This window comes from Solanum dulcamara, chromosome 8 (assembly GCF_947179165.1).
Source record: "Solanum dulcamara chromosome 8, daSolDulc1.2, whole genome shotgun sequence".
NCBI lineage: Eukaryota > Viridiplantae > Streptophyta > Magnoliopsida > Solanales > Solanaceae > Solanum > Solanum dulcamara.
In genome coordinates, this window is record NC_077244.1 from 18,564,039 (window position 1) to 18,581,800 (window position 17,762).

General features: G+C 35.7%; 1 protein-coding gene across 7 annotated transcripts in view; it reads left to right on the forward strand.

Annotated features, from left to right (window-relative positions):
- The window catches only part of LOC129898851 (uncharacterized), a 32,525-nt gene extending 22,080 nt beyond the window's left edge, over positions 1 to 10,445 (forward strand). For 4 of the 7 annotated variants that reach the window (XM_055973557.1, XM_055973554.1, XM_055973556.1 and 1 more), the window contains 16 exons: positions 4,296 to 4,634; positions 4,728 to 4,937; positions 5,078 to 5,188; positions 5,280 to 5,352; positions 6,120 to 6,235; positions 6,334 to 6,622; positions 6,777 to 6,934; positions 7,020 to 7,144; positions 7,412 to 7,529; positions 8,003 to 8,058; positions 8,209 to 8,299; positions 8,381 to 8,552; positions 8,649 to 8,717; positions 8,802 to 8,905; positions 8,988 to 9,050; positions 10,199 to 10,445. In XM_055973557.1, the coding sequence (XP_055829532.1) occupies positions 4,296 to 4,634; positions 4,728 to 4,937; positions 5,078 to 5,188; positions 5,280 to 5,352; positions 6,120 to 6,235; positions 6,334 to 6,622; positions 6,777 to 6,934; positions 7,020 to 7,144; positions 7,412 to 7,529; positions 8,003 to 8,058; positions 8,209 to 8,299; positions 8,381 to 8,552; positions 8,649 to 8,717; positions 8,802 to 8,905; positions 8,988 to 9,050; positions 10,199 to 10,306 (2,202 nt within the window). In that variant the 3' untranslated portion in view covers positions 10,307 to 10,445. Of the gene's footprint in view, positions 1 to 4,295; positions 4,635 to 4,727; positions 4,938 to 5,077; positions 5,189 to 5,279; positions 5,353 to 6,119; positions 6,236 to 6,333; positions 6,623 to 6,776; positions 6,935 to 7,019; positions 7,145 to 7,411; positions 7,530 to 8,002; positions 8,130 to 8,208; positions 8,300 to 8,380; positions 8,553 to 8,648; positions 8,718 to 8,801; positions 8,906 to 8,987; positions 9,051 to 10,198 lie in introns of those variants that run through there. The other 3 variants (XM_055973553.1, XM_055973558.1, XM_055973559.1) reach the window with 3 other exon arrangements.
- Positions 10,446 to 17,762: the final 7,317 nt, after the last annotated feature.

Genomic DNA, 17,762 nt, shown 5'->3' on the forward strand with positions numbered 1-17,762 from the left:
TTGCAAGAACTAAGCGGACTATTGCAGGCTTGCCAACAAGGCTGAATGTGGAATGATAATCTAACTCGGGTCTTTGAGTGAAGCCTTTGGCTACAAGGCGAGCCATATATATGTCAATGCTCCTTCAGGTTTATGTTTAATTCCAAACAACCACTTACGGTCCACAACATTCCGAGAGGGATCACTAGGGACCAAATCCCATGTCTTGTTTCTGACTAGAGCATCATAGTTTGCTTTCGTCGCTTCTTGCCATTGGGGATATAGTTGTGTTTGGCAGTAGGAGCAAGGAATTGGTGGCGAGAGATTTGCTTTGGCAAAGAAAATTCTTGGGTATCAGGCTATTGTTTTTGAGCGGGTAACCATTGGGTGAGAAAGGGTGGCAGGTCGGTTGCGATGGAGGGGCATTAGGGTGTGGTGGCTGCGATTCAGTGGTTGGCGGTAGCTGAGGGGCTTGGACAGATGTTGTAACCTTAGAGGTCCGAAGGTATAGGTGTGGGTGATGAGTGACTGACTTAGTGCTGGAGGAAGGAAAATAGAATTGGATTGAGTAGGGCAGGGAGAAGCAAAGGTGGTTGCTAGATTGTTGTGAGACGGTGGAGATGAACCTGAGTTTCGCAACACCGTTGGAGAAGGAATAGAGAGAGACCTTTGTGCATCCGTAGACAACAATTGAGGTAGTTCAAAACAATGTGGCCCTGTTGGGATATTAGTGTGTGTATTTGTCGGAGGAGATAGCAAGAAACCAGTAGCAAGAAACACATTACTAAAAACTAAAAGCATGTCCATGAGCATAACACTTAGATACAACCACAATTTCAAACCAAAAACAGCCTTAAAATACATAGGACTCAATGCTAATGATTCTCAAATAAGTCTCATGACTTAACTAATAGCTACTACTTTTCCAATTAAGACATCAAAATAAAAGATGAATACTTAGAATTTTAAGACTTAATAATAAATCAACCTTAAGAAATATAGATTAAATTAATAGATGCAACAAAACTTGCAACATTCGTGTGAGAAAGTTAATACGACTCAAATATCCATTCTAAAAATAATAATTATTTTAATAGGTTAGCACCAAATCAACTTACCAAACTTATCAAGTGAAGATACTGCTTAAAGGAGGGCTAGAATTTTAAACCAAAGCAATGTAAATTTGAGGTGCATATTTCAATATGAATAACATTGGTATCAGAGCCCTACTTCTCAAGGGACTTGTGAGAGACTTGTGAGGTTCTTTTTCTGAGTGTTTTATCCAAATTTGTTTCTACAAAATACCATTGAAACAATGGAGAATGCAGGCTCTTTTTCTGCTATGGCTCCTCCAATTTTCTTTGGAGAAAACTACCAAGCCTAGGCAGTGAAAATGGAAGCATATTTGGACGCCTGCTATTTGTGGGAGGCTGTTGAGGAAGACTACGAAGTGCTTCCTCAGCCGGGGAATCCAATGATGGCTCAGATTAGAACCCACAAGGAAAAGAAGACAAGAAAATCCAAAGCTAAATCCTGTTTCTTTGCTGCAGTTTCTGCGACCATTGTCAGTAGAATAATGACATGTAATTCAGCCAAAGCAATTTGGGATTTCCTCAAGAAAGAATACGAGGGAAATGAAAGAATAAGAGTAATGAAAGTAATGAACTTGGTTAGAGAATTCGAGATGCAGTGTATGAAGGAATCCGAAACGATTAAGGATTATTCTAACGGGTTGCTTGGGATTGCCAACATGGTAAGGATACTTGGAACTGAACTTACTAATAATAGAATAGTTCAAAAGATACTTGTAACTGTACTTGAGAGATATGAGGCAACTATTGCTTCATTGGAGAATACTAAAGATCTGTCACAGCTTAGCTTGGCAGAGTTATTGAGTGCATAGCAGGCACAAGAACAACGAAGGATGATGAGGCAAGAGGGAGCCTTGCAAGCCAAGTTGCAGTTTGGTTCAAGTGCCAGGGGAAATAAAGGAAAAGGAAAGAAAGGGAATTATGGAAACTACGAAGCTACAACAGCGAGAAATAGTGTTGTTGCAACCAGAGAAGGAAAATATCCTCCCTGCCAACATTGTGGGAGGAGAAATCACCCACACTTCAAGTGTTGGAGAAAACCTGATATGCAATGCTGAAAGTGTCAAAAACTTGGTCATGTCGAGATTATCTGCAAAGAGAAGGGTTTAGAACAATCAAATGAAGCACGAATTGCAGACCAAGAACAAGAAGAACAATTGTTTGTGGCTACCTATTACGCAAGCAAAAGTTTAAGTGAAACCTGGCTTATTGATAGTGGTTGTACGAACCACATGACCAGTGATGAAAAACTTTTTAGAGAGCTTGACAGATCAATTAAATCAAGAGTCAGGATCGGAACTGGGGAATACTTCCCAGCGACAGGAAAAGGGACTGTAGCAATTGAGAGTTATAAAGGTACAAAGCTTATTAATGAAGTTTTACTTGTTCCTGAAATTCACCAGAATCTATTAAGTGTTGGACAACTGCTAGAAAATGGATTCAAATTATTATTTGAAGATAACGCGTGTCTAATCAGTGATCCCAGTGGTCAGGAAATGTTTAGACTTAAAATGCAGGGAAAAAGTTTTTCCTTAAATCCATTGAACGAGGAACACATAGCTTTTCCAAGCCAGTCCGCAGTTGCGGAAACGTGACACAAAAGGTTGGGGCATTTTCATTATAAAGCTTTGTTGTTTATGCAAAGGAGAAAAATGGTAAATGGTTTACCAAATTTGGAGGAGAACCCCTCAAGCGGTAAGGCTTGCTTGCTTGAGAAGTAGACTAGACTTCCATTTAAAAGTTCTACGTGGAGAGCTATAGAGAAGTTGCACCTTATTCATACCAATCTTTGTGGTCCACAAAGAACTCCGTCACTCAATGGTAGCAGGTGTTATATTATCTTCATTGATGATCTAACAAGAATGTGTTGGATTTATTTTATGAAGTTTAAGTCTGAGGAGTCACCGGAAAGATGCACGATGCTACACAACTCAGATACGAAAAAGTAGTCCGAAAAGATGCACGATGCTACACAAATCAAATATGAGAAATTAGTCACCGAAAAAATGTACGGTGCTGCACAAATCAAATATGAGAAAGTAGTTACTGAAAAGATTCGTGGTGCTACGCAAATCAAATATGAGAAAGTAGTCACCTGAAAGATGCATAGTGCTACACAAATCAGATATGAGAAAGTAGTCACTGAAAAGATACACGGTGTTACACAAATCAGATCTAAGAAGACACGGGAAAGAAGTATGGTTACTACTTTCTTTGTCCCAGATGCTTCTCAAATCATTCCTTTTCATGCATATAGTATTGCCCCAACTTTTGCTAACATAATCATTGACCAGATGGGCGCTATAGGAGTTATAACCACCCGCCGGCTGTGGAAGCTGTTTTTATTCTTTAGCGGGTCATAGAGGCTCTGATATCATGTGAGAAATATTGGAGAAGAATATTATTGAATTGTGTATCTACATTATTACCTTGAGACCCTAGTATAGACACTACATTAGACTCCTTTTCCAACTAGGACACTACATTACAATCCTTCTCCAAGTAAGATTCTATATACTAATCATTTTCTAAATAGGATTCTATATACTAATCCTTTTCCAAGGAAGACTATTCTTGTTCCTTTGCCTATTCTAAGACACACAATAGTTACCAATTTCAAAAAGAAAAAGTGTGCTCTCTCTAACAACTTAAGCTTTTAGATGAGATGGTCACACACTTGACACTAAGTTTGTTAGCCAAAGGGAATATCATGGCATGTACCTTTTTTATCAGCAAAGAGAGAACATCATCTCATTGTTATTTTTGTAATTCAAAGGACACCATTGTGGTGGGGAATTAGTCTATGACCCCAACTTGTTAGTTTCATCACATCATTGAATGATTTAAATTTACATTCTACAAACTTGTGTGGTTATCTTAGTTAATTGTTAATTTTGGATAATTAGCATGTTAACTTGGTTAGATAAAAAGTACAACATTACAAGAATGTGGGAAATGTTAAAAAATCCATTAGTTTCCATATCATAACTAATATATTGAATCATATGGAATTTTTAAGCTTTTCCGCATTCTTGTAGAACCATATTTCAGGCTAGGTGTTCTACTTTTTGGTATACTGCTTGTATACAGGGATTTCCCCGATATTAATAAAACTATTCACCTTCTCAAACAAAAAAAAGAGATATAATTTTTTGTGGTATCTAGTTTGATGTGTGCCTACACTTATGCAAATTTTTTTCATTTTCTTCTGCTTGTGTTAAGCAGGTTCTGAATCTTGATTGGTCCTCCGGGATAAAAGCACTGAAATGTGTTGGACGAGTAGACCTTGGACTTGATGGATCTTTTGCAGATGCCATTGTTGTTTCAAATGCTAATGAAACAGGAATTGATGATGCTTCTTCCTTGTTTGTGTTGTCAAATCCAGGGAAACTGCAGTTTTATAACAAGGCCAGCTTGTCTGCTTTAAAATCTAACCCAGAGAAGAAGCATGCAGCTTTTGCTGTTGAGTATCCTACAGTTGTACCTACCCTTGAACCACGTATAACTGTGGCATACCTATATTCAGTGGATGGGAAATGGAATTCCTCAAGGACTCCTTCAGAGGTACTAGATGTTTTGTAATTTAAATCATTCAATACAAATCCATTATCGTGTGTTTTAATAATCTTCTTCAACTAGTATTAGTTGTTTCCTTAGGAAGTTGTGGACGCGCAACTCCGTCCAGCTCATGGTGTGACTAAATTGGAAATCGAAATGCCTCTAACTAGTAGTATTCCCAGACAACTTCCTCCTACTAAGGATGATGGAATAGAGAGAGTACTTGTTGCTGGCTATCTGGATGGATCTGTCCGTCTGTGGAATGCAACATTTCCAGTCTTTACACTTCTAGCTGTTCTGGAATCTCAGGTCTTTGCATTTTGCACTTATTTGACTCTTAACTGATAAGCTACTGCCTTGATGTGTTCACATATTCACCTATTTATTAATAAAAATAGTCCCTAGTTTCATTGCCATATCAATAGTAACCGAAAGCTTACATGTCAAAGTATGATGTCGGGTTGAAGGGCATTCAAGACACTGGTCCTAGAACAGCAATATCCGCTTTGGACTTCTCCTCCACAGCTTTAACTCTTGCCATTGGCCACCAATGTGGCCAGGTAAGACCCATCATGTGTTCAGATGTCTACATCTTTGAGAATCCGGTTACACCAGCTGTGCATAACTTACTGATACTTTTGGTTTGTATAGGTGCATTTGTATAACCTCAAAGGGCAGTCTAAGACAACTAGCTCCAACTTGACTATGGATGCTGAACAGGACGGTATGCCTTTATGTTCTTAACCTTTTCAGTAACTTGTGTTATTTTGAAATATTCTTCTAAACCATAGATGGATATGACATGACAGGGAATCTGAAAATAGTTCATCATTTATTAGGGAATCTGAAAATAGTTCATCATTTATTAGGACTTAGGAGCCTCCAGGACAATAATCATCACTGTTCTGTTTACATTAAGTTCTGATTGCGCTGGGCGGTATTGACAATTGATCGGAAAGGAGAGGCATGAGGGGAGGAAATTTGTTTTCCTTAATGATTAAATTCAGCATAAAGGAGCTCTTATATTGGAGTCTTTAGACACTAGATCATAGAGGAGTGGCAAGAAGAGTAAAAAAAAATTTCCTTGATGATTAAACTAAACTGTAACAGCCCACAGGCTCTGGGCGGTTGAACTCAAGAGGGGTTTGCTGTGAAACATGCCTTGGAAAATCCCACATCAGAATGGGAGGGAAAAGTTAAGGGCCATATAAGATGGGTTCAGGAATTTAATTGTTGCAGCGCCTTTTGGGTGAAAGCCCAAGGGACAAAACTTTGAAGCCCAAAAGGTTGGGCCAAAACGGACAATATACCTTGGCAGTTGGATTACATATTTCATGTCATTACTAGTTCTGAACTGGTAGCTAACCTAATGAAAGAAGAAACAAGTTTTATGTTTTCCATTAAGTTCCTTGTCATTGCATATTTTCACTCTTACACACATACCATCTCGTTCTGCATCATTCTGGTGATCCCTATGTAGTTCGTGTTCAGTTCAGTTCTGTCCAGGTGATACTGGATTTCAGTTTTCCCTGATAAAATCTCCAGTATGCATCCTAAAATTTGTAGCAGTGGGTGCCAGGCTTATTGCTGGTTTTGAAAGTAGCCAGGTAAGATCAATCCAGACAGAGTCTTGTGATCATTACTAATTATTGTGGCAGATACTTTTGGAAATCTGTCAGTGTTTATTTTTCTGTTGTCCTGTCAGGTTGCCATGCTTGATGTTAGTTCATCATCAGTTTTGTTCATTACGGATTGTTTATCCAGCTCAAGTTCCGGAATCACTTCTGTGGCTGTGAAAACATTGGGTAATGTTGTTGAAGACACTGTGGAACCCTGTGAAGATGGAACAACAAATGCATATGTGAAGGAAGTTATTTCAGTATTAACCAGAGATGCAGAAGTAGTATTGCTTGATAGCTCCACTGGAAAAAAAATTAGCTCCCAGGCACTACACCCTAAGAAGATGTCAACTGCTATATCTCTACATATTTTAGGCAAGCATGACTTTTTCATTTTTAATCAATTTATGATAGCTCTGAATGAAAATGTTTATGAAAAGGAAAAATGTCACTAGGTTCATATTTAATTTCTTTTATCAATAATGAAAAAAGTAATTAGCTTCTTACGGAACTTTTTTGTTGTCTGTAGATAGCATCACATCTGTTTCTGAAGAGTCACAAAAACATTCTTCAATGCTAGACAATGCTGTGCAGCCTGAAGATTTGATGCAGAAGTATATTGATTCACAAATTTTACTTTGTTGTCAGGAGGGCTTGCATTTGTTCTCCTTAAGTTCTATAATTCAGGTGCCTTTCTTTTACCATTCACTACTGCAGCATTTCCTGTTATTCTCCTAAATTCACCAGTTTGTAATAGACTATGTAACTGTAGGGCGATATCAACCCTGTACATGAAGTGAAACTTGCTAAACCTTGTTCTTGGACTTCCATTCTTAAGAATGATGCTGAAAATTTTGGACTGGTTTTAGTATATCAGAATGGAACAGTTGAAATAAGGTAACAAGATTTTATTTGCATCTTTCTTTACTATCGTATTCTTCTCATGCGTACCTTTAGCAGTGAGATGAACATTACTATCTTACAGACACGTTCCAATTGTACATTTTTGGTGGTGGATGTTATTTTTTCCTGACATTACCAATTATTTTGAGATTCATTTGTCATTGTTAGAGTGTTTGATGTATGTTTGTGGAAAATGTATGTTTAATCTCTTCCTCAAAAAAAGAAGAAGAATTTATGGTTAATCTATCCAATCTCTTGCAGGTCCTTGCTGGATCTTGATGTCTTGGGAGAATCCTCATTAATGTCTATACTTCGATGGAATTCCAAGATAAACATGGATAAGACCATAAGTTCTCCTGATAAAGCGATGATTTCACTGGTTGGTATTTCTTTCACTATATTTTCTCCATTCTGCTTAAAATATATACTACTTGTTTTACTCTTGATATGCTTGCCATTTACATTATGAACTATTCAGTTGTCCATAACATTTCATTAGTATAGTGGAACTCTATGTTATATTGAAACTAATAGAACTGATTACGACTGCTTATCATGCCCACGTTCCAGATTATAGTTAGGACAACTTCTGACTCTCACCATAATTATTCTTCTCAGTTTATGGTGGTTGTAAATATTTTCCAGACAATTACAACTGGTTAACAGTCCATGAGACTATGACAATGTTTCAAGGTGTCAAGCAATTAAGAAACAATCTTGAAAGAATGAGGCAGGAAAACTTGGTACAATCTTAGGGGTTATGATAGGCTGCTAAGGACTCAGTATTGACTTAACTCTTGATTGTGTTTTCTTTATGCTAATATTTTTGCTAAGTGTTCTTTCAATATTTAGGTGAATGGGTCTGAATTTGCTGTCATTTCACTGTTGGCCTTTGGAAATGACTTCAGGTCTGTCACCCTCATTATATTCTGTCTTGCATATAATCCCCATTCCTGAAATACTCGGGCTGAAGTCCAGGGTAAGATAAAAAAAAAAAGTTTCTCCACACATTCGTGAGTTTTCTGTTCATGATACAAAGGATAATAACCTGTTTATAGGGCTCCGGAAGGTTTACCTTCACTGCATAAGAAATCTCTCGCGACTGCTGCAGATGATGTCAGTACATCCCAGCATCAAAAGAAGAAACAGGTTCGTACAATGTGTTACCAGGCTCCTATTCTACGTCTTTTGCTAGACCTCTTATGGAAGGTGATTTTCTGCTTTTGCTAGAATACCAGTATATTTGGTGGCATCGTGAAAGGGTTTAAAGGACAGCAGGCTGCTGATTACGTTAATGCTCGAGATTCTCTTGTTTCTCATCTGGAAAACATATTCTCGAGATTTCCTTTCTCAAACCCTACAAATGTAACAGATGACCTTGGAAGCCTGGAACTGAAGTTAGGTAATTTTCCTTGGCCCTACTATGCCCATTCTTGAAAAATGGTTATGGTCCACTAGTACAGATTTTCCCTTAACTGCCTGAGTTCTTCCGTTGCAGATGATATTGAAATTGATGAAACTGTTCATGTTACTTCATCATCTCTCAGCAGTGATGATGTCAAAATCGGTATTCTTTTATGCTACAAGTAAATAGAATCTTATTTCCTTCTTCTATCCTTGATGAATTTGTCGTTTTATTCCACTCATCCAGAAAAGGAAACCGATAGAGACAGGTTGTTGGAAGGTGGTTCTACTGATGCCAAGCCAACAGTAAGAACTCGTGAAGAAATCATTGCTAAATATAGAAACAAGGGGGTAATATTATCCTACAAATATATCTCACATTGAATTGCCGCATTTGGGCATCTGCATTTACTGACTTGCTCATCACTTGTAGGATGCTGCCTCTGCTGCAGCACAGGCAAAAGATAAGCTTCTCGAGCGTCAGGAGAAACTCGAGGTATGTCTATTTAAAGCAAGTTTCTGTTAACTACCTCCTGCAATATTCATTTGCATGTTTTTGTTCTTGTGCTAGTATATTGCACAATGTAAGGCGATAATTTCTTTTACAATTTATCTTTTTTGTTTAATTTTCTATTTTGAATTTAAAGTTGTAGTTATTTCCACGAAATGACATTGAGAGAAGTCATGATGCTAACTTGTCAAAATCATGAACCTAGACACCTGTAGTTGGTTACAATGAGCTGAAATCTCACCTCCTAAAGTGTAGTATCATCTCTTTACCTTCTTGGAAGGATTTTTTTGTACCTAAAGATACCTGGCTCTAATTTAGAAGACCTTCTTGATGAGGCGTAGTTTGTGATATTGTTTTAGATCACACCAATCTTTTTCTTAATTTAAATTGGACAATGGACTTCTTGAGTGCATGGTGTTTAGGCCAGAAGCTTCAGTGGGTTGACTGAACGTCATGAATAATTCCTCCACACGTCGTAATTTTGTCATTATTTGATGGAAATGAAATAATTTAATTAGTGATGTGTCAGTCGAAATTAGTAAATACGATTCTCTCCTCCATAGTTTGTTTATTCTTAAGCTCTAAGAAGGACCGTATGATTTTTTTGGATCATGTAGTGTTATTAAACTTTACGGCTGTACTAGAAAGTAATGGCACCAGTGCTTCATTGTCTCGGTATGGGTTCAATGTTTTGTCACATTACAACTGCTCGGGTGTATTTATTATGTAGGTAAAAACTTCCCTTGATGAAATCATATTTATACTATAGGGCTACCTCGAGTTTTTGAAAATGTTTCTCCAGGGAAAATGATTTCCGTTAACTTTCCCTTTAAATGTATCACTTGCTTCAATCAATACACTTGGACATTGTCATCAACTTCAGTCAAAATTATTGTTAGAACACTATCGTCATATCCCATCATATGTTCTGCTACCGTATTCACTTAAGTTGTCAAACAGTAAAAATGATTCAAGATAGAACATTTATTTCCATGAAAAACGGCACCCTTCTTTTACATAGGTGGCTTTAACTTTCTACCATCTTTTTGTATTAAATTTTGCCTAATAACAATCGTGCTCAGCTGAAATTCTGATACCTCTCCCACATACTTTCTTGGTACTGTCTTTACTAGAGGCTCAGTAAAAACACTCAAGAGCTACAAAGTGGTGCGGAGAACTTTGCGGATCTTGCAGGTGAGCTTGTCAAAGCCATGGAGAAACGTAAGTGGTGGAACCTGTAATTGTAAGGCTAATACGCACACACAAAAGGCATAATTGTACATATTATAAACGTGTATGATACATTTTTCTCTATGTTAAATGGTACAGAAAAAGCTAAATTTGACACGCGTAAAGGTCTACAGTGAATTGTTGACTCTTCTTTAGTGTTGCAGAACCAAAATTTATGATTTGACTAATTTGTTGGTGGTCATTAACCAATAGTAATAGGGTAGCGTGATTAAACTTGCTACTACTGATTTAGTAGGAGAAGAAAAAAGTGAGAATATGTATCACATGGTCTATAAAATTGACCACAATTGCATGGACGGCACTTGGCATAAATCACACTTTCTGACCAACCACTAATAAACTACTAGCAATTTTCAGAATTGATATTTTCCTAGTCCCAAAATTTCGATTCATTGCGGTCAATTGTTTTTCCATCTGTAATGTAATGTTCCTTTTTAATAAAAGAAAAAAAATGGTGTTTCTATTATCAACCAAGTAATATCAATCAAGTAAAATGGTGGATAGTCCATTTACTTTTTAAGTGGGTAAAATGCCCATTAATATTTTCCTCCACTTGTAAATATGGCTATAAATATAGCCTTAAACTTCAATGTAAAAACACACAAAACATATAAAAGAAGGGAATTACTATTACTCTCTCTATATTACTACTCTCTCTATTAATACTTTCTATATTACTCTCTTGTTCTTCTTCCTTTACAAAATTGTCAAGTAAGTTAATTTATAACACGTTATCAGCACGAAGCTCTAATTTTTCAGAAAATTAACTTCTATATCAGGTATATCTACTAAAGAAATTTAATTTTTAAGTTATCTTTGTTACTTTCAAATTAATTTTCATCATGTCAAACTTGTCAAAATTGGAATTTGTGGCACTTGATATTTCTGGTAAAAATTATTTGTCATGGGTACTTGATGCTGAAATTCACCTTACCGCTAAGGGTCTTGGTGATGCTATAATTGAAGGAAATACAGCATCAAGTCAGGATAAAGCAAAGGCTATGATTTTCCTTCGTCATCATCTAGATGAAAGCCTAAAAATGGAATACTTGACAGTGAAAGATCCACTTGAATTGTGGAAAGACTTAAAAGGGAGGTATGACCACCTCAGGGCAACGGTATTGCCAAGGGCTCGTTATGAGTGGATGCACTTACGGTTTCAAGATTTTAAAACCGTAATTGAGTATAATTCTGCTGTATTTAGAATAACTTCCCAATTAAAATTATGTGGGGAAAATATAAATGATGAGGACATGTTAGAAAAGACACTAACTACTTTTCATGCCTCTAATGTAATATTACAGCAGCAATACCGTGAAAAGGGTTTTAAAAAATACTCTGAATTGATATCATGCCTTCTGGTGGCTGAACAACATAATGCCCTTTTAATGAAAAATCATGAAGCCCGTCCCACTGGAACTGCTCCGTTACCGGAGGCAAATATGGTAAAAGCACATGGCCAGTCTGAAAGAAGACATAATAAATATCAAGGTCATAATAATGTGCGTGGGCGTGGCAATGGCAGAGGACGATATAATAATCGTCGTGGTGGTGGTCAACATAAAAGGGAGAACAATATCAGTTCTCAAAATGGCCCTTCAAAAAGTAACTGTCATCGTTGTGGCATGAAAGGCCACTGGAAAAATGAATGTCGGACGCCTGAGCATTTTGTAAGACTTTATCAAAATTCTTTTAAAAGAAAGGCAAATAAAGGTGGTGCCTCTTCTTCTAATGCTCGGATAGAGTCACACTTGGCGTTCGAAAATAATGTTGAGGAAAGGCCTTTGAATAATGATAATATTGAAGCAAATATGGCCTTAAGGGATGATGATTTTAATGACCTCAATGATATTACTCATTTGGAGGTTGAAGATTTTTTTAAGGATCTTAATTGATGTTTAATTTCATGTTTTTCAATATGTTATCATGTACTTTGAATTATTGTGTTTTTACGTTTATGTATTTGAAGAAAAAAAATAATAATCAAGGTTACATTTTTATGATAATTGTATATTATTTATTACATTGTGCTATTTTACAATGTTGTAATTAATTACTATTAGTGTGCTATTATTTAATCTTAATATCATATTGTTACTAAAAATAATATTCGCCTTATTTAATGTCATTATAATAACTATTTATTCTTGTTAATGTTTTAGACATTAATAATATATAATGATTGTATTATTTTTGTCAATAAACAAATTATCTATACATGATGAATAATATTATATTAATGTTTTATAATATTTTATATTTGTTTTTAATACTTGTGTATAATATTTATTTAAGGTTAATAAGTATACAATTCCATAAACTAAATTATTGTAACATTCATCATAATTGAATCATATAATTTTTTTTTAATTATAAATTACCATAATTTAACTTTAAAAAAAAAAAGGACTTATGTTTTTCTAGCAAAATTGTTACTTATTTTATTTCTTACAATGCATTTTTATTTTATGAAGATAAATAAATTTATCAGTCTTCAATTGGATTCAAGATGAATAATCTAGATATGTGCATTTTGGATAGTGCCACAACTCATACGATATTAAAAGAAAAGAAATATTTTTGTCATTTGATTATGAAAAAGGCCTATGTCAATACAATATCTGGTAGTACAAAATTAATTGAAGGCTCTGGAAAAGCAGCCTTATTACTACCTGGAGGAACGATATTGGTAATTGATAATGCATTATATTGTAGTAAGTCTCAAAGAAACTTGTTAAGTTTCAAGGTTATTCGCCAAAATGGCTATCATATTGAGACTGCAAATGAAGGAAAGGTTGAATACCTTTATATTACTACAATAAATATGGAGAAGAAAATTGTGCACGAAAAATTACCTGCACTTTCTTCTGGGTTGTACCATACAAATATTGGTACTGTTGAATCACATGCCATTGTAAACAAAAGGTTTACTGATTCTAATGATTTTATCATTTGGCATGACCGGTTGGGCCATCCCGGTTATAATATGATGCGCAGAATTATTGAGAATTCACATGGACACACTTTGAAGAATCAGAAAATTCTTCAATCTAAGGAATTCTCTTGTGTTGCTTGTTTCCAAGGAAAACTGATTATCAAACCATCAGCAACTAAGGTTGGGATTGAATCCCCTGCGTTTCTGGAACGTATACAGGGTGATATATGTGGGCCAATTCACCCTTCATGTGGACCATTCAAATATTATATGGTCTTGATAGATGCATCTACAAGATGGTCATATGTGTGCTTATTATCAACTCGCAACATGGCTTTTGCGAGATTGTTAGCTCAAATTATAAGGTTAAGAGCACAATTTCCAGATTATGCAATAAAGACAATTCGTCTTGATAATGCTGGTGAATTCACATCTCAATCATTTAATGATTATTGTATGTCGATTGGAATAAAAGTTGAGCATCCGGTCGCTCATGTACATACACAAAATGGTCTAGCAGAATCATTGATTAAACGCCTCCAATGGATAGCTAGACCATTGCTAATGAGGACAAAACTTCCTATTTCAGTATGGGGGCATGCTATTTTGCATGCAGCAGCACTTGTGCGCGTAAGGCCAACAAATTATCATGAATTTTCCCCATTACAGTTGGCGTTTGGAAGGGAGCCAAATATATCCCATCTTAGAATATTTGGGTGTGCGGTATATGTCCCAATTGCTCCACCGCATCGCACAAAGATGGGTCCCCAAAGAAGGTTGGGAATATATGTTGGGTATGAATCTCCTTCTATTATAAAATATCTGGAACCTATGACTGGAGATTTATTTACGGCAAGATTTGCTGATTGTCATTTTGATGAATCAGTATACCCAACATTAGGGGGAGAACATAAGCAGATGAAAAATGAGATAGATTGGAATTCATTGTCACTATCTCATTTAGATCCTCGAACAAATCAATGTGAGCAAGAAGTTCAAAAGATGATTTATTTGCAGAATATTGCAAATCAACTGCCGGATGCATTTACTAACCTTCCACGGGTTACTAAATCGCATATCCCAGCTGCTAATGCTCAAGTTCGAGTTGATGTCCCGGTAGGATAACTTATTCAGGCAAATGAATCTAGACCACGCTTAAAACGTGGAAGACCATTTGGTTCCAAAGATAAAAATCCTCGAAAAAGGAAAGGAATGAATGATCAAGATGATCATAATTTGGAGGCGAGTGCTCAAGAAGAGCCCAGAGACACAACAAATGGTGATACCACCGAGGAGGTCCAAGTACCTGAAAATAATGAGAATGAAGAAATCTCAATAAGTTATGTCTCGACAGGAAAACGGTGGAACCGAAATAATATTGTGGTCGATAATATTTTTGCTTATAATGTTGCCATTGAAATAATGCAACAAGATAAGGATCTTGAACCAAAATCTGTCGATGAATGCAGACAGAGAAATGATTGGCCAAGATGGAAGGATGCAATTCAAGCAGAGTTAACTTCACTTGAAAAACGTGAAGTTTTCGGATCAATAGTTCGAACACCTAAAGGTGTCAAGCCAGTAGGGCACAAATGGGTTTTTGTGCGTAAACGAAATGAAAAGGGTGAAGTCGTAAGATATAAAGCACGACTTGTAGCCCAAGGTTTTTCGCAAAGACCTGGCATTGACTATATGGAAACATATTCCCCTGTGGTGGATGCAATTACTTTCAGGTATCTAATGAATTTGGCAGTTCATGAAAAGCTTGAAATGCAGTTAATGGACATGGTCACTGCCTATTTATATGGCTCATTGGACCACGACATTTTTATGAAAATTCCCGAAGGGTTCAAAGTGCCTGAAGCATACAAGGATTCTCGAGAAAATTGCTCAATAAAACTTCAAAAATCCTTGTACGGGTTGAAACAATCAGGGCGAATGTGGTACAATCGTCTTAGCGAATATTTGCTAAAAGAAGGATATAAAAATGATCCAATTTGCCCTTGTGTCTTTATGAGAAGGTCTGGATCTGAATTTGTCATAATAGCAGTATATGTTGATGATTTAAATATTATTGGAACTCCAGAAGAACTTTCAAAGGCAGTAAAATGCCTGAAAAAGGAGTTTGAAATGAAAGATCTTGGAAAGACAAAATTTTGTCTTGGTCTACAAATTGAACATTTTACAAATGGGATATTTGTCCATCAGTCAACATATACTGAAAATATTTTAAAGAGATTTTATATGGATAAAGCACACCCATTGAGTACTCCAATGGTTGTGAGATCTCTTGATATTAATACAGATCCGTTTCGGCCTTATGAAAATGATGAAGAACTTATTGGTGCTGAAATACCATACCTTAGTGCAATTGGTGCATTAATGTATCTTGCCAACAATTCTAGACCAGATATAGCTTTCTCAGTAAACTTGTTAGCAAGATTTAGTTCTTCACCAACACGCAGACACTGGAATGGAATTAAGCATATATTCAGATACCTTCGAGGTACCATTGATATGGATTGTTTTACTCAAATGATTCCATGTCACAATTGATCGGTTATGCAGATGCGGGATATTTATCTGATCCCCATAAAGGTCGATCGCAAACAGGCTATTTATTTACATGTGGTGGTACAGCTATATCATGGCGTTCAACAAAGCAAACTATGGTTGCCACTTCCTCAAATCATGCAGAGATAATAGCCATTCATGAAGCAAGTCGAGAATGTGTTTGGTTAAGATCAATAACTGAACACATTCAAGAAACATGTGGTCTTTCTTTGACAAAAGACGCTCCAACAATATTGTATGAAGACAATGCTGCATGTATAGCTCAACTGAAGGGAGGATACATCAAAGGAGACAGAACAAAACATATTTCACCAAAATTCTTTTTCACTCATGATCTTCAAAAGAAGGGTGAAATAGATGTCCAACAAATTCGTTCAAGTGACAATTTGGCGGATATGTTCACCAAAGCATTGCCAACTTCAACCTTTGAGAAAATGAGATACAAAATTGGAATGCGTCGTCTTCGAGATATTAAGTGATATTTTCATCAGGGGGAGCAAAATACGCGCTGTACTCTTTTTCCCTTAGTCAAGGTTTTGTCCCACTGGGTTTTCCTGATAAGGTTTTTAATGAGGCAGCACTCAAGGCGTATTATCAGATATGTGTACTCTTTTTCCTTCATTAGGCTTTTTCCCACTGGGTTTTTCCTTATAAGGTTTTAACGAGGCACATTTCTCGTGGACATCCAAGGGGGAGTATTATCAACCAAGTAATATCAACCAAGTAAAATGGTTGTCCACTTAAAATGGTGGATAGTCCATTTACTTTTTAAGTGGGTAAAATGCCCATTAATATTTTCCTCCACTTGTAAATATGGCTATAAATATAGCCTTAAACTTCAATGTAAAAACACACAAAACATATAAAAGAAGGGAATTACTATTACTCTCTCTATATTACTACTCTCTCTATTAATACTTTCTATATTACTCTCTTGTTCTTCTTCCTTTACAAAATTGTCAAGTAAGTTAATTTATAACAGTTTCGTGTTTGTTGCTTTAGTTTGTTTTCATCACAAGACTATGCCTCTCCTTGCTACAATTGTATGTATTATTATATAGGAGGACCACCAAAATAGAGCCATACCCTCGTTGACTCACAAGCCAACAATTTTGTCACAATACAGCTCATAAATATTAACCATTTATGAGAATAGAATTTTTTAAATTAAATAAAACAATATTTTGGAATTAAAAACAGTATAACATGGATGCATCTTCATCTCTATTTGTCTGACTCTCTCTTTCTCTACCATTTTCTCTCTCATTCATAATTTCTCCTTCACTTCTTCTTCTTCAAAATTTCATGGAAATAACTATTTTTAACTCATATCTTCAAATTAATTTCCGTCCATGTTTCATGATTTTTACTCAAAGACGATGAGGAGAATAATGCAAAGACTCAAAATTTGTACAAAATTGTGTGCGCTAATAGATATTTCAAGTCTCTAAAATTACAGCCACAAGGGTTCACCATTGATGGCCATTAAAAAGGTTCAAGCTTTAAATTCATTATTTGGGTTTTACGAATTTGTGATTAGATTGATTGTTCTTATAAATAATTGAAAATAACATTTGGAGTTTATTTCTCAATTTTAAGGGGGTGGTTAAGTTTAGAATTGTTTTAGGAGAAATATTGAGTAAAGCTCGAAGAAGATGAAGTTTTTAGAATTATTTCGCAATTGTATTAAAATTGAATTAGATTTGTTTCACAATTGTATTAAAATCATTAATATTACATTTATAGTACATATTAACTCACTTATAATATATTTATAATATATGCACAATACATTTTTAATACATATTGCAAACACTACTCATTTTCTTAGTCATACAAATCAAAATAAATTATAAGACACATATAATACATATTTTATTCATGAAAAATACATTTATAATACATATTGCAGACTTCACTCCCTTGTTAGTAATACC